Here is a 15,363-nt window from a genome sequence, read left to right as displayed (position 1 = left end):
TAGCAATAAGATGGATTAATATCCTACATTCTGATCATTTCTAGACTCAAAAATGCCATCTGTTTAACCCTGTGAAGAAAGTATAATTATTTACATTTTAGTTTTTTTGTTGTTGAGCGCTGTGTGATTTATTAATACTTCATTAATATCCTGGGTGATGTATTTAAAGTTAAGATCAGAGGTCTTCAGGTTTACAATAGGGTAATAATCCTGGGATACAATATAGTGGCCTTAATATCCCGAAACACCACATAAAGTGGTGTGGAGTCCTGTAGCTCAGTGGTTAGAGCACTCGCTTTGCAAGCGAGAGACCTGAGTTCAATTCCAGGCAGAGGCGAAACCTGGGCAAGTTTCCTTACTCCACACAGAGCCTAATAATAATCCCTCCAAAACCAAAACAATAATAAATTGGTCATTTTCAATCTACGACTGTTGGGGAGCACACTGCATTATCAGAGATGTTTTCCTTCAGGTGAGATATGACACTGAAGTCCTAGCTACCCGTGGTCATTTAAGATCCTATGGCACTATTCATTGTTCTGGTGTCCTGACCAACAATTCTCTTGATAAATTGGCCATTCCCTTCATGGTTGTTTGTGGGACCATGTGGTGTCCTCTGGTACTGTTCCTACCCCTTTAAAAACTGCTGTCATCATTCCTATCCTTAAAAAAATCCCTCCCTGGACCCTTCTCTACTCCCTAACTATTACCCCATCTCCAACCCCCCCCACCCCTTCCTCTCCAAGGTCCTGGAACGAGTTGTTGCTTCTCAGCTTCGCTCCTTCCTCTCCCTTATCGAACCCCTTCACTCCGCCCACCAAACAGCCCTGGTCAAAGTGACAAATTACATTTTATCCATCTGCGACCAGGGCTCCCTCTGCCTCCTCGTACTCCTTGACCGCTCTGCTGCTTTCTGACCACTCTATCCTCATCCACCACCTCTCCTCTCACCTCAACCTCCACGATGCTGTCCTTGACTGGCTCAGGTCGTACCTTTCACGCCTGCACTCCATCTCGTCAAACAGCTTCTCCTCAAGCCCCCACACCCTCTCGTGCGGTGTTCCTCAGGGCTCTGTCCTTGGTCACCTCCTCTTCAGTATCAATATGCTCCCTCTTGGTGGCATCATTCGCAGACATGGGGTTAACTTCCACATGTATGCGGATGATACCCAACTCTACCTCTCTGCCTCCACCCTCGACTCCAGGACCCACTGCTGTCCTGACAAAATGTCTGTCAGACATCAAGTCCTGGATGAGAGCAAACTTTCTTAAGTTGAATGTCAACATGACCGAGGCTCTCCTGATTGGCTCCCGTTAGCGCCTCCTCACCTCAGGTGCTAACAGTATCACCATCCATGGTTGCACACTCCACCTTGCTAAGCCAGTCCAGAACCTTGGGGTCTTGTTTGACCCTCAACTATCCTTTCTACCCCACATCAGTGCCATCACCTGCTCTGCCTTCCTCCATCTCCGCAACGTTGCCCGGCTCCGCAGGCCACCGAAACCCTCATACACTCCTTCATTACATCGAGGCTCGACTATGCAAACGCCCTGCTTGTCGGCCTCTCCCCACAGGCTGCAGATCATCCAGACTTCTGCAGCCCGTGTCCTCTCCCGCACTGGGCTCTGCGAACCTATCGCACAGTGCCCAACTCCACTGGCTTCCCGTCACACAGAGGATACAGTTCAAGATCCTGGTCCTAACCTTCAAAGCCCTCCACGGTCTTGTTCCCCCTACCTCTGCGAAATCCTAACCCCCTGCCATCCTGTTTGCTCCCTCCACTCAGTGGGCTCTGGCCTGCTTCAAGTCCCCTGCTTCGCTCGCCCCACTATTGGCGGGCGGGCTTTCCGCCATTCTGCACTCACCCTCTGGAGCTCCATCTCACAGTCCCTCCATCTCGCCCCCTTGCCACCTTCAAGACCCATCTAAAGACCCTCCTCTTCAACCATGCTTTCGATCTCCCTGCTTGCCCCCCTGCCCTTCCCCACCCTGACCCCCAGCTTGGGTCCGTAACTCTGTCTGCCTTCGGTCACCTTCCTCCCCCTTCCCCTGGCTCGGTCCTGGGATCCGTTACTGTGAAGCGCTCTGAGACGCTATCCGACGTGGAGGGCACTATATAAATCCAAGTTGTTGTTGTTGTCTGTCCAGCACCTTGGGACATCCTCCCGACCTGAAAGGCGCTGTACAAATGTAATTTTGTTGTTGGTGGTGTACAGATTCCTGCCATATTTGGCTACAAATACTACATCTGACAATAATGATTTGTAAAGTATTTGTGGATATTTTGGTACTTTGGACACTTTCAAAAACATAAGCATTCAGAGAGGCCAACCTGCTTGAAGTGTATTCTATATAAGTGTAAATTGTTGTATATTACCATGTAAAGGAAAAAGTGGAAGAGAGTTAATGCTCTCAGTCCTGGAGTCTCAGAAGCCAGTTATAGAAATGCGATGGCAGCAATGACGTGTGGGCAGGTGGTATGAGAGATTAATTTTGACTTATTTATGGAGACTCAGTCAGCAGATTAGCTCACAGTCCCATAATTAGTACATTTTTGTTTATTAATATATCTACAGTAGGTTCAGAGAGAGTGTTGCAAAGTTTTGCCATTCCTGTGCAGAATTCCATGTCAGTAGGAATAAATAAATAGTATGAAATGGGTTTGTAAAATGTATATGTTTGGTTTGATAAGTCTTCTATTTCTAACGCAGGCTGTGCTTGTCAAGCGCTCTGGGGCGCTATATAAATGCAGTTGTTGTCGTGCTAAGTAACCAATGGCTTCTCTTCAACTGAAAGCCTGCGCTCCGGGACGCTATTCTGTGTGAAGGGCTCTATAGAAATGCAAATTGTTGTTTCTTTTAACCAAATGCCAACATTGTTTTCTTCCAGAGATGTTGTAGCTGAGGTATCCAGGGATTTGCGATATGCTGCTGGCAACTTCTACATCAATGACAAGTCAACAGGCTCAGTTGTAGCCCAGCAGCCGTTTGGAGGTTCCCGAATGTCTGGTGAGCAAATTAGTTTGATTTCACAAGGGAATTGGATATATACTTGAAAAGAAAACCATTTGCAAGGCTATGGGGAAAGAGCGGGGAAGTGAGACTAAATGGAAAACTCTTTCAAAGAGCCGGCACAAGCACAAATGGCCTCCCTCTGTGCTGTAAGATTCTATGATTAATAAATAATAATAATCCTTGCATTTGAAATAGTTGTTCAGATTTGTTTTGAAGGCGCTTCACAGAAGGATTGTTACCCTGAAAAATGATCGCAAATTTTAACAACTGGATTCCCACTTACTGCTAGTTAAACAGAGGCATGTGGAGTAAGGCAGCCTGTCTAAGGTTTTGCCGCGCCTGGGAATCAGACCCAGGTCCTTTCACTTGGTTTCGATCAGCAACTTCTTACTTCAGGCATTGACTGCACTGACCTGCAGAGTTGCTCACGATGCCGGTGTGGAACCCACTGCCCCATCCCCAACTATCCCTCACATACGATGCCAGACTCTCACCTGCTCAGTTTTCCCTCATCTCTACATCATTGCCCAGGTGAGGGGCAACCTCTCCTGTAAGACTGCGGAGACCCCCACATTCTCCATCATATCCAGACTTGATTATTGCAAAGTTCCAGGTCCTCGCTACACAAACTGCAGCCCTTGTCCTCTGCCATACAAGGCTCCATGAGCCCATCGCCCATATCCTCAATCAGCTCCACTGACTCTCCATCCCAGCAGATCAAATTCAACAACCTCATCTTTCAGGCTGTGACAGCTGCTTGTATTGAGAGTCGAAGGTGATATTTTGGTAGGCAAAGCCTTCAAGGCATGTTTGCCTATTGCTTAGCCAGTGGAATCTGGAGATCTAATTTGTTGAGTACCCAAAATTGACAGGAACAATGAGAAATGTAGGAGGATGTTTATCAAATTTGGAGTCCAGTAGCTCAGTGATTAGAACACTCGCCTCGCAAGCGATAGACCTGGGTTCAATCCTCAGTAGGGCAGAATGTTGGCTAAGTTTCCTTACTCCGCACGCCACTGTTTACCTAGCAGTAAGTAGGAACCTGGTTGTTAGTTGATTGGCGGATCGCTTTTCTGGGGGTGGTAATACCTTCAAATAATAATGATGAATCGGTCACTCAATCCACGACTGTTTGTGGGACCTGCTGTGTGTAATTCGCTGCCCGTTTCACCCACAAAATATACAGTCAATTCAGTGTACAGTATATTCTGTGAAGCGCTTTTAGATGTCTTGAAGACATAAGACCCTAAATTAAATGCACGGATCATCATTATTATTTGCTCCTTTTACAGGAACTAATGACAAACCAGGCGGACCCCACAGCATCCTTCGCTGGACGTCTCCACAGTCTGTCAAAGAGACGCATGCTCCCCTGACCACGTGGCGATATCCTTATATGGGGTAGAAATCCAAGCGTCTCACTTAACCTAAACCGAATGTTTTTATAAAATCAGGCTCTTTAATCTCTTATTTTGATTTTAATAGTTGTGTAGCCACCATTGTAAGCTATTACACCATAAGCTGAAGTTTGGGGTCGGTCGAAAGAGTCAGGTCGGCTTCCAGAGGAGCTCTTGAAAGATCATATGGTTTATTGTTTACATTAAGGGTTAGAAATTAATTATTTCTAAAGGTATTAAGGTGAATAAGGACAGCTTTCAACAATTATTCCTGCCTTTTTAATAATTTTTACATTTGATACAGCATGATGCTGTAATTTTCTATGGTTCTGTTATGTCAAAATGTCTCAAAATGCTTTAGAGATGGTATCTATCATGTGCAGTGACTAATTTTAAATGTAAGACTTTATTAAACGGTGTAGCTGTTTTGTTGCAAGTGCAAAACGATTTTATTGCAAGCATGTTCGAGAAGTAAAGTTACTCATTCAAAGCAAAAATAACCTATGACTGGATTTCATCTATAAATGATTTGTTTAATTTATAATACCAAAGCTGTGAGAAATTATAGGAATGCACTAATGAAAGCGCATAAATCAATCCCAGGTTTAAAGCCTGTATTGCAACAGTGTCAACAGCAGAGATGTTGTTCTGACGACAAACAGCATTCAAAGACATTAAATAACACAATTCATTACCTTTCTGTGTCCCAATCATTCAACAACAACAAATTACACTCGTATAACACCATTTACTTCGGAAAGACACCCCCATGAGTTCACTGTCAGGCCCAGGGTAAAGCTGGATTTGCTTTTGGAATCTCTATGAATAGGGTACAAAAGTTTAAAAAGAGAAAGCAAATCTTCCAAAGTGCTGCATGTAATTGCTGCTGAGTCAGCAGGATTCGATCATTGATTTACTCTGAATCACACAGCTCTTTGGGTGACTTGGTGCTTTGAAGAGAACCATTTCAGCGCTTTGGAACGTCCTCCCGACGTGAAAGACGCTCTATAAATGTAATTTTGTTGGTGTTATGTTCTTAAGTACAACGACCCACCTTTTCACCATTTCCTTCCAGTTTCTTTTTCAATAACATATCCGCAGTTGAGAGCCCAATCTCTGCACTAATCTGTTATGGAGACAGTGTGGATAATGGTCATAATGCATTTTTATTTAATGCATCGACTATTGTACTATTATCCAAAAATGTCATCACAGGTATTAAAGTGTGTTAGCCCTTCTCTCTTGCTATGCAATGTTCTACCATAGTGTCTTGTAACTATCTGATTTTCAGCATTATCGGTGATTCATTCAGGAAATTCAAGTGTCTTGTTCCAATTTATCTCTGTATGAAGGAGCAATTTGTGACATTTCCCAATCAATGATTGTTTAAAGACAACAATAACTTGCAAAGGACAATGTCTCGAAAGACTTTACAGTAACAGATTTGAATGCCAAGCTGGTGTGGAGGTGGTGTGGTTACTACAGGAGTGGTAAAGAGATAGGTTTAAGGTGTGATTTGAGGATGGAGATGACAAGGAAAGAGCGTTGAGGTTGGGGCTATAATGACTGAATGGTGGTGTGGGGGTCGATGAGCAGTATATCTGTGTTATCTGACTTATTTTGTGTATCTTGTTTGAGACACATCTAAAAGCATTGCTGACCACTTGATTTCAAAAAGAATATTTGTCTGCAATACGGTTGAATGTTGAGCTGAGATTTTAATACATGCTAGGAATTAATTAATTTACAATTAATTTAGAAGTGTTAGTTTCTATTTTTTTAAAACATGATAAAACGATTGTAATTACGAGAACGATTGTAATAAGAATTTGTAGCCAACTTGTGTTGCTGAAATTAAAGAATTTTAAATAAAATCTGTTTGACCTGCTTTTCTGATTTCAACAATCTGCTGGAATTATTTTCTCACTTTGTGTCAAGTGAGTGGGTTGTTTGTTCACTTTAAAGATTAGCAACAAGATGGATTAATATCCTACATTCTGATCATTTCTAGACTCAAAAATGCCATCTGTTTAACCCTGTGAAGAAGAAAGTATAATTATTTACATTTTAGTTTGTTTTTTGTTGAGCGCTGTGTAATTTATTAATACTTCATTAATATCCTGGGTGATGTATTTAAAGTTAAGATCAGAGGTCTTCAGGTTTACAATAGGGTAATAATCCTGGGATACAATATAGTGGCCTTAATATCCCGAAACACCACATAAAATTTCTGTAAAGTTTACTTATTATTTGTGGAGCGAACGCGGCAGTCAATTTGGTCACAGCAATGTCGGAGTGAATCACCGATTTAATCGGCAGGAATGTTGGTCGGGGCACCGGGAGAGCTTCCCTTCTCGTTAGCTTCCACCCCGAATTGGAATTGAAAGGATTAGCTGAGGCACCGATCAGCCGTGGTCTTAATTAAACAGCGGAACAGGCTCGAAGGGCTGAATGGCCTCCTCCTGTTCCTAACGCGGCACAGACCGGGTCTTGGTTGAACCTCTGGTACAGAGAATGGCCACGTCTTGAACTCTTTTCTCCCCCCCTTTCCCCCTTTCCCCCAGCGGGCGCTGGAGTGTCAGCCCAGACCAGTGGTGGCCAACCTTTTTGGTCGGTCCCCACCAGATACAGGTTTCTTCATTTGTGACCTCGCTGTTGGCGATGGGACTGGTGCGGGCGTTTGCCGGCGAGTGGCTGCCGACCGCCCGCCCGCCCGCGCCGACCCAGGCAAGTCCGGGCCAAGTCAGTAACTTGTCTCTGCGCGGCACCGGGCGGGGCAGGTCCCCGGGGCGAGGCCTGCACCACCCGCCCAGACACGTTTTAACGCAGGGAAACGGATTTGTGCGGCCGACCCAAAAACTTCGGGTCCAGATCGGCGACGTCCGACTGGCGCGTCACGGCACGGACAGCGGCAACGACACCGGTCAGTGCTGCGGGTCAGTCAGGAGGGCAAGTGCGCCTCCCCTCCCCCAACCCTCCCCCCCCCCCTCTCCCCCAACCCTCTCCCCCCCCCTCTCCCCCAAACCTCCCCCCTCTCCCCCAACCCTCCCCCTCTCTCCCCCCTCTCCCCTCTCCCCCCCTCCCCCTCTCTCCCCCAACCCTCCCCCCCCTCTACTCTCTGCCCCCATTTCTCTCCCCCCTCTCCCCCTCTGATCAATAATCGCTTCCAATGTCGGACTTCTCCGGTGTCGGAACCTTTCTCGGCGGCGCTGTGAGAGAGAGGGGACGGTTTGTCGGTGGGACAGGAAGTGCGGAATCGTTCCGGAGGCGGTGAGTTTTATTCCGACTGCGGCCCCTCCGACCCCCGACCCCCGGCACAGCCCCGACCCCCGACCCCCGGCACAGCCCCCCCCCCCCTCCCCCGGCACAGCCCCCGCCCCCCTCCCCCGGCACAGCCCCGACCCCCGGCACAGCCCCGACCCCCCCCCCGGCACAGCCCCGACCCCCCCCCCGGCACAGCCCCGACCCCCCCCCCGCACAGCCCCCCCCCCCCCGCACAGCCCCGACCCCCCCCCCCCGGCACAGCCCCGACCCCCCCCCCACAGCCCCGACCCCCCCCGGCACAGCCCCGACCCCCCGCACAGCCCCCCCCCCCCCGGCACAGCCCCGACCCCCCCCGCACAGCCCCGACCCCCCCCCGGCACAGCCCCGACCCCCCCCCCCCGCACAGCCCCGACCCCCCCCCCGGCACAGCCCCGACCCCCCCCCCCGGCACAGCCCCGACCCCCCCCCGCACAGCCCCCGACCCCCGGCACAGCCCCGACCCCCCCCCCCGCCCCGACCCCCGCCCCCCGGCACAGCCCCGACCCCCCCCCCCCCCCGCTCCAACTTCATGTCGGATGTCAGACACTGAATTACCTTATTTCTGGGGGAGGAGGGGGTGTGTGGGGGGGAGTGAGGAGGGGGTAACAGCGGCATCACCTGGAGCCCTGGAGCCCAGTGGTTAGAGCACTCGCTTTGCAAGCGAGAGACCTGAGTTCAATTCCAGGCAGAGGGCCAAACCTTGGGCAAGTTTCCTTACTCCACACAGAGCCTAATAATAATCCCTCCAAAAACAAAAACAATAATTAAATTGGTCATTTTCAACCTACGACTGTTTGTGGGACATTGCTGTGCGCAATTGGCTGCTGCGTTCGCCCACAAATATACAGTCAATTCACTTTACAGTGTGTTCTGTGAAGCGCTTTGGGACGTCCTCCCGACGTGAAAGGCGCTATACAAATGTCATTTTGTTGTTGTTGTTGTTTCTGCAGAGGTTCGGGGAGTATGACCTTCTATTGCTGAATGAATCCGTAACATGTTTCTTTCACGACTGACGTTGAAACTGGTGAGAATATCCGCACTACCAGGTAAACGGGGCCTTCACATCCGATGTCAAGAAATGGTTCAGATGAGACGGTTGTTGAAATGGTTGAGACGACCATTTCCCCCCAATGCTCGGGTCCCGACCCAACTGTCCAGCGCCTCGGGACGTCCTCCCGACGTGAAAGGCGCTCTATAAATTGAATCTTGTTGTTTTGTTGTTGTTGTTGAGTGACTGTAGTGCTGCGCCGTGTGAGACTGATACGTGTTGTGGTTTGTAAATAAATAAAACATGAAATTCTGCCCTCAATTTGATTTAACAGCTGTTTAATGGGAGGGAAATATCTGCAAACTGGTGCTCCTAATTCTGACAAAATCTATTTTACTTAAAGGCTTAGTTTCTTAATTTCCCAGATACCACAACAATATTATTACTATTATTCATAATTTCATAAAAATGCATCATATTTATTATTCCTAATAATATTTGATTTGGTGTCACATCTTTCACGAGGATGTTTCAAAGTGCTTCACAGGAGTTACTGTGAAGCGATGTGACTGCCTTGCCTCCTCTCTCACCTCTTTCAAGTCCTTTCCTCGCTGTGAGACTCTGCCCCTGGGTGGAGGGCGCTATATAAGTGCAAGTTGTTGTTGTTTATATTTGTGGGTGAATGCAGCACCCCATTTATGCGCAGGCACAAACAACCATGAAACCAATTTTCTTTTAATTATTTTGGGGGGAATTGTCAGCCGGGAGAAACTCCCGGCTCTCATTTCTAGCGCCGTGGTAAATTTAATGTTTCATCCAGTGGACACTTCCAACAATTCAACCCCCCCCCCCCCCCCACCCTCCCACAGCATTGCATTGAAGTGTCGCTAGACTATATGAGCTCAAATCCCAACATGGCACTTTGAACCCGAAACCTTCTGACTGAGGTGAGAGTGCTACTAACTGAGCCATGCTGGCACAATAGAAATTGGTTTGGCCTAACAGATATGATATTGAAGTGCTGCAGCATGGTTTTAAGCATCAGAAGGAGCTTTTAAGCAGTTTAGGAGGGAAATCCTCTTAATCAGTTCCCAGTTTTCCTCTTTATGTGGCTGTCAGCCAAGACTGAGATTTGAAATTATTTCCTCTAAATTGGGTCCAGTGCTGTAGAGATGTTTAAGATTTGTTTTGTAATGGATGCTCGATTTACACGGGCATTGTTATTTTCTTCACAGGAACACAGTTTTCCTTTCTGCCTATTCAGCTTTGTAGGGCATTATCCAGAAATCACTATGTACTGGCCGGTCAAAAGGAGGTGAAACCACAGCGTTGGCATGTATTGAATCACGAACTAGAAGAGTTTCTGGTTCCACGAAAACTGTCCATCAGTCCAATAGAAAGCTGGTTAACAATTAGATACCATGTGCCCAAATTTGAACCAAAGGATGAGCAGAGCCTTGGGATCAAACTGTGGCCCCATTTCCAGCAGTATGACTGCCCTCCCAGAGCAGGATTACAAGAGATTGGAGAGAATGAAGGAGAAATAAATATCAGTGGAGATGAGATACATTGTAAAAACGTACTGAAGATTCGAAGGAGAAAAATGAACCGGCATAAGTACAAAAAGTTCCTAAAGCGGACAAAGTTTTTACGTAGACGGATCAAGGAGGGCCGCAGACAGAGGCGGCAAGTAAGTAAAGCTAAGTAACTTCCATTGAAATGCAATCCATCTCTACTTAACTGCTCTTCTGATCAGGTGAATGAAAAGAGAAGGGAATTTCCTGGTTGAGAATACCCTCAAATAATGTGGTCATTCACTTCACAGTCTTCTTGCGGTTAAGAGTATTTACAAACACATGATAGTTATGGAATATCCCAGGGATAAGCTGGCAGCAGAATCCATACTGCCCTTCGAGAAAGAACTAGATAAATACCTTAAAAAGAGTCAACTACAGGAGTCTGGAGAAAGAGCAGGTAAATGGAACTGAAAGGATTGCTCTTCAGGGAGCTGGCGCAATCACTAAGGACCCAATTGCTGCTTTCTTTGCTGTAATTTTTTATGGGTGCTCATCTAGTTATGAGGCACGCACCTCTACATTTGAATTACTACAAGGAATTTTCTGTATCTTACCTTCAGAAGGACATAGATGCTCTGGAGAACATTCAGTTGTATGGAGACACTGGCAGAATTCATCTTATTTATTGGGTGATGGGGGAATATAGCTTAGTTTTGAAAGTGCTAAAAGTCATAGGTGACACATCGCTAAGCAGATGACTTGAAATGGAACATGAAAGTAGAACTGGAGAAGGTAAGTTTAAAGTTAACTAACCTCAAGACAGATTTGGGGATAGTGACATTGGTGACATCTGGAGTTGAAGCAGCTAAACCTGCAGTTTGTCCAGGTAGAACAACCACGTGTGTTAAGGTAATACCTCATGGGAATAAGAGACCATTTGGAAGGTAATTTACCACGTGCAAGTCGCACTAAAATACTAGAGGTTCCAGGACAATGTTCCATTTAAGAATTGTGTGAAAAGAGGATTTTTTTTTTGTCTTTCATCTCTTTCCAATCAAAGTCCTAATACAGGTTCAATTAATATGTGAAGTGAATGAGAAATTACACTTATGAGTCTTTCCTGGCTCAGGATTTACAATCTAATTGTATGTTTCTTCATTTTTAAAGGCAAAGTTTGAGAGAGATTTGAAGAAAATTTGGAAGAAGGCTGGGCTGAAGAAAGCACCTGATGGATGGCATGCCCCAAAGATATACGTGAAGCGTTACCATGGAAAAGCTGAATAGTGTTCCACTGCGTTGCAGTATTACAGAGCAGCCTGGAATCTAACAAATTAAATAAATTGTTTTAATAGCCTGCAGTGATTTTTTTTATAAAAGATAATCTAATGTTTCGCCCACAATCTATACAGTCAATTCACTTTACAGTGAATCCCGTGAAGCGCTTTGAGATGTCTCAAAGACATGATAAGGCACTGTATCAAATACAAGGATTATTATTATAATGCTTGATGTTGTGTACAGAGACACGAGTGAGCCAGTCTACAAGTTTCTTTTTTGGCCAAGTTTGCAAGTAATTCAACCAGGTCAAACTGCATAGCTTGCAATCAAGAGCATTGTCTCGCAAGCTTCTTGCTGCTTTTCCAGCTACAGTCACCGCCCCTCTCTCCCTGTCTCAAATTTACTGTTAAGTGCTCTGAGACACAACGCTGTGCAAAGGATGCTATCTATCTAAATGCCTGATCTGCAGCGATCCTTTTATTTTGTGTTTCAAATTCTCCTAGCCCAGGGCACAGCCATATTAGAGGCATCATCCCAGCGGTCAATCCATTATCTTACAGACTTGGGACATAAGGTGGGGGGGGGAGGATATGTATTTTTTGTCTTGAGTTAGGGTTAGGTTTGGGGTTCAAATTTAGGGGTTAGGGTTAAGATTAATTAGGGTTAGGCTGCCTGCTGTGTGTGGGCAGAGGCTGTAATGTGGCTCTTGTACAGAGGCACTCTGCAACAATATCTCCATCCCTCCCTAGCTCTCTATCTCTGTATTTCTCTATCACTATCACTCACTCACTCACTCACACTCACTCACTCCACTGCCTGTTTATCAATGTCTCACTCTCAAGTCGTGTCAGTTCACTGTTTGCATGGAGCGTCACTGCCCCTCCGTGGCCATCCTGTGGTGGTAATAACACTTGCATTTGCCTTCTGTCTCCGAGACGTCTCAAAGCGCTTTTCAGAATATACTGTAAAGTTAATTTTTTATATTTTGTGGGTGAAATGCGGCAGCCAATATCCCACAGCAGTGTCCCGCAAACAGTCGTGGATTGAGTAACCAAATTATTATTGTTTTTATTGAGATTATGATAGTATTGCAATCAGATAAAACAATACATTTGCAGGAATAATCGCCGGTGGTGGAAATGGGTACTCAATATAAAGCATGATGATAATAATCCTTGCATTTGATATAGCACCTTATTACGTCTTCGAGATGTTTCAGTGGCTAAATATTACTTTTATAAAGAAATTTCTTTAAATATTAAAGTACTATCCTTTGTGGCTGAATATAATTACTTCAAAATGTAGAGAAACTTCTGTGTTTCTGCGGCTAAACTTCTTGAGGGTAAAATGCAACACTTGAAAGCACACAATCTTATCTTCTGGCCACAGTCATGATTCCTGTAGCTTAGCGCTCAGAGCGCTCGCCTCACAAGCAAGAGAACCTGGGTTTGATTCCTGGGCAAGTTTCGCTACTCCACACGCCTCTGTTTATCCAGCAGTAAGTAGGAACCCGATTATAAAGTTGAGTAAAACGGATCCTTTCATAATCCCTTCAAAAAAAAATTAAAAATACGTGGTCACAAAACCCATGACTGTTTGTGGAACACTGTTGTGCGCTATTGGCTGCCATGTTTCGCCCACAAAATATAGTCAATTCAATTTACAGTACATCCTATATGCTATACAAATTGCAAGAAGATCTCAAATCCCGTGAAGCGCTTTGAGACGTAGCGAAGACACAATAGGGCCTATATCAAATTCAAGCCCCTTTAAGGTCCCCATAAGACTGTTTAACGCCAAACCACTTTATGATAATAATAATCCTTGCATTTGATACCGCGCCTTATCACGTCGTCGAGACATCTCAAAGCGCTTCACCGAATAAGAATAAAAAAATTTTGCCCACAAAATATAGTCAAGTCACTGGACAGCATATTCTGTGAAGTGCTTTGATTCGTCTTGAAGACGTGACAAGGCGCGGTATCAAATACCAGGATTATTAGAGAATAATTCACATTTAATTTGGGACGTCCTTCCGACGTGAAAAGCGCTATATCAAATGCAAGGATTATTATTATTATTATTATTAATCTATTAATGCAATCAGTGTCTTCCCTTCACTCAGTCTCTCTGAGCAACAGGTGAGATAGTCCTCCCAGCAACGCCTCAGCAAATCAGCCCATTCCCGAGACGTCATGAGAGTTGGATAAATTCGCAAACCCAGCCCAGCTGCTTCCCTTGCAGGTGGTTTAGGGATGTGTTCATTACAGAAAGTATTTCAGTAAGTTCCTCTGCTCTTCTATTATAATATTTAGCCACAGTATTTACAAACTTTTTGCATTTTACCCTCATCATCTTTAGCCACACACACACATGCGCACACACAACTGTTTCAATACATTCATTTACACTTGAATGTCATGATGTTTAAATAATGTTCATTTAAGCTTAAACTTCTCATATTCAGCCACAGAGAAAAAAAGATTCATAGACGTTTCTTTGCATTTTAAAGTCATAATATTTAGCAATAGAGACATTTTTGTACATTTTAATGGCTTAATCTTTAGCCGCAGAGAAAACTGTTTAAATAAGTTGCTTTAAGTTTAGACATAATTATAATGTGAGTGTGTCTCTCTCTGTCTGGATCTTGGTGTCGTGGAGTCCTGCAGTGTGTTGGTTAGAACACTCACCTCACAAGCAACGAGGACCTGGGTTCGATTACCGGGAGGGCGAAACATTAAGCAAGTTTCCTTACTCCACATGCCTGTTTATTCAGCGCCTTGGGACTTCCTCCCGACGTGAAAGGCGCTATACAAATGTAATCTTGCTGTTGTTGTTGTTTACCTAGCAGTAAGCAGGACTCTGCTTCTTAGTCGATTGGCGGATTGTTTTCCGAGGGTAATAAGCCCTTCAAAAAAAAAATTGGTCACTCACTTCATGGCTGTTTGTGAGATACCGCTGCGTGCACTATTCGCTGCCGCATTTCACCCCCAAAATACACAAGTCATGTGTGTGGAGAAAGGAAACTTGCCAATGTTTAAGCACGGTGATGGGTTTCCACATGTATCAGACACCCGGCTGACGAAAAAAAAACTCGGAATATTTAGCCACATATTTAAGTAAGTTTCTCTACATTTTAAAGTCATAATACTTAACCTGTAATACAGTTCTACAATTTGCCCAGTTTAGTTGTGTGATAGTCAACTAGTATTTGTCTACATCGGTACGTCTAGTGTTTGATAGGAGCTAATGTTAGATTTATTATGGCTGAGTTTTCTTTTTAGCATCGCTGTGAAGGACAAATATCTTGTGGAGATAGTCCATGACAATCTTGTTTTTTTTCCAGTTTTTGAGGAAGAAAGAAACCAATGAAAACCTGACCTCCTAAGGTAAGCTTTACAGGTACAAGTGGAAACCTTGCGGTGTTAACTGAAGCTTGCACCGCCTTCTCATTCGCACGTTTCACACTCAGCACTGGCATAACAGGGTGCAGACAACATACAGGTTAATCTAAAAAAAAATTGCCTTTGATATAGCACCTCACACTCTCATGCTCTCTCGCACACACTCTCTCACCCTCTCCATCTTTCACTCTCACACTCTCTCTCACACGCACTCTCTCACACGCGGCACTATCTTTCTCACACATTACAGCACAGAATGAGGCCACTCGGCCCATCGTGCCTGTACCATCTCTTTGGAAGAGCTACCGAATCAGTCCCACTCTACCGCTCTTTCCCCATATCCTTTTTTTCCTTTTTTTTTTCTTTTTCAAGTACCTATCCAATTCCCTTTTGAAAGTTGTTATTTGAATGTGTTTCCACCAGCCTTTCAGGCAGTGCATTCCAGACTATAACAACTCTCT

The 15,363-nt window shown here is 45.1% G+C and overlaps 1 protein-coding gene and 1 non-coding gene across 2 annotated transcripts; both read left to right on the top strand.

Moving 5' to 3' along the window:
* The first annotated feature begins 2,891 nt into the window (after window positions 1-2,891).
* On the top strand, window positions 2,892-6,286 carry LOC103181387. The gene is made up of 2 exons (XR_006085722.1): window positions 2,892-3,009; window positions 4,308-6,286. It is a non-coding gene; the product is annotated as an aldehyde dehydrogenase 4 family, member A1 (transcript).
* Window positions 6,287-7,598: 1,312 nt separating this feature from the next.
* On the top strand, window positions 7,599-11,574 carry aurkaip1 (aurora kinase A interacting protein 1). The gene is made up of 4 exons (XM_042343666.1): window positions 7,599-7,682; window positions 8,666-8,761; window positions 9,939-10,393; window positions 11,388-11,574. The coding sequence occupies exons 2-4, from the start codon at window positions 8,710-8,712 to the stop codon at window positions 11,502-11,504; spliced, it is 624 nt and encodes a 207-aa protein (XP_042199600.1). The 5' UTR covers window positions 7,599-7,682; window positions 8,666-8,709; the 3' UTR covers window positions 11,505-11,574.
* Window positions 11,575-15,363: the final 3,789 nt, after the last annotated feature.

The sequence above is a fragment of the Callorhinchus milii genome, unplaced genomic scaffold (assembly GCF_018977255.1).
Source record: "Callorhinchus milii isolate IMCB2004 unplaced genomic scaffold, IMCB_Cmil_1.0 Scaffold24, whole genome shotgun sequence".
Classification (NCBI taxonomy): Eukaryota; Metazoa; Chordata; class Chondrichthyes; order Chimaeriformes; family Callorhinchidae; genus Callorhinchus; species Callorhinchus milii.
This window is presented reverse-complemented; position numbering and strand designations above follow the sequence as displayed.

Coding starts and splice junctions, on each gene's coding strand:
- aurkaip1 (XM_042343666.1), top strand. CDS start 8,710: ATGTTTCTTTCACGACTGACGTTGAAACTGGTGAGAATATCCGCACTA. Junction 8,762..9,938: donor GAGAATATCCGCACTACCAG/GTAAACGGGGCC, acceptor TTTTCTTCACAG/GAACACAGTTTTCCTTTCTG. Junction 10,394..11,387: donor GCCGCAGACAGAGGCGGCAA/GTAAGTAAAGCT, acceptor TCATTTTTAAAG/GCAAAGTTTGAGAGAGATTT.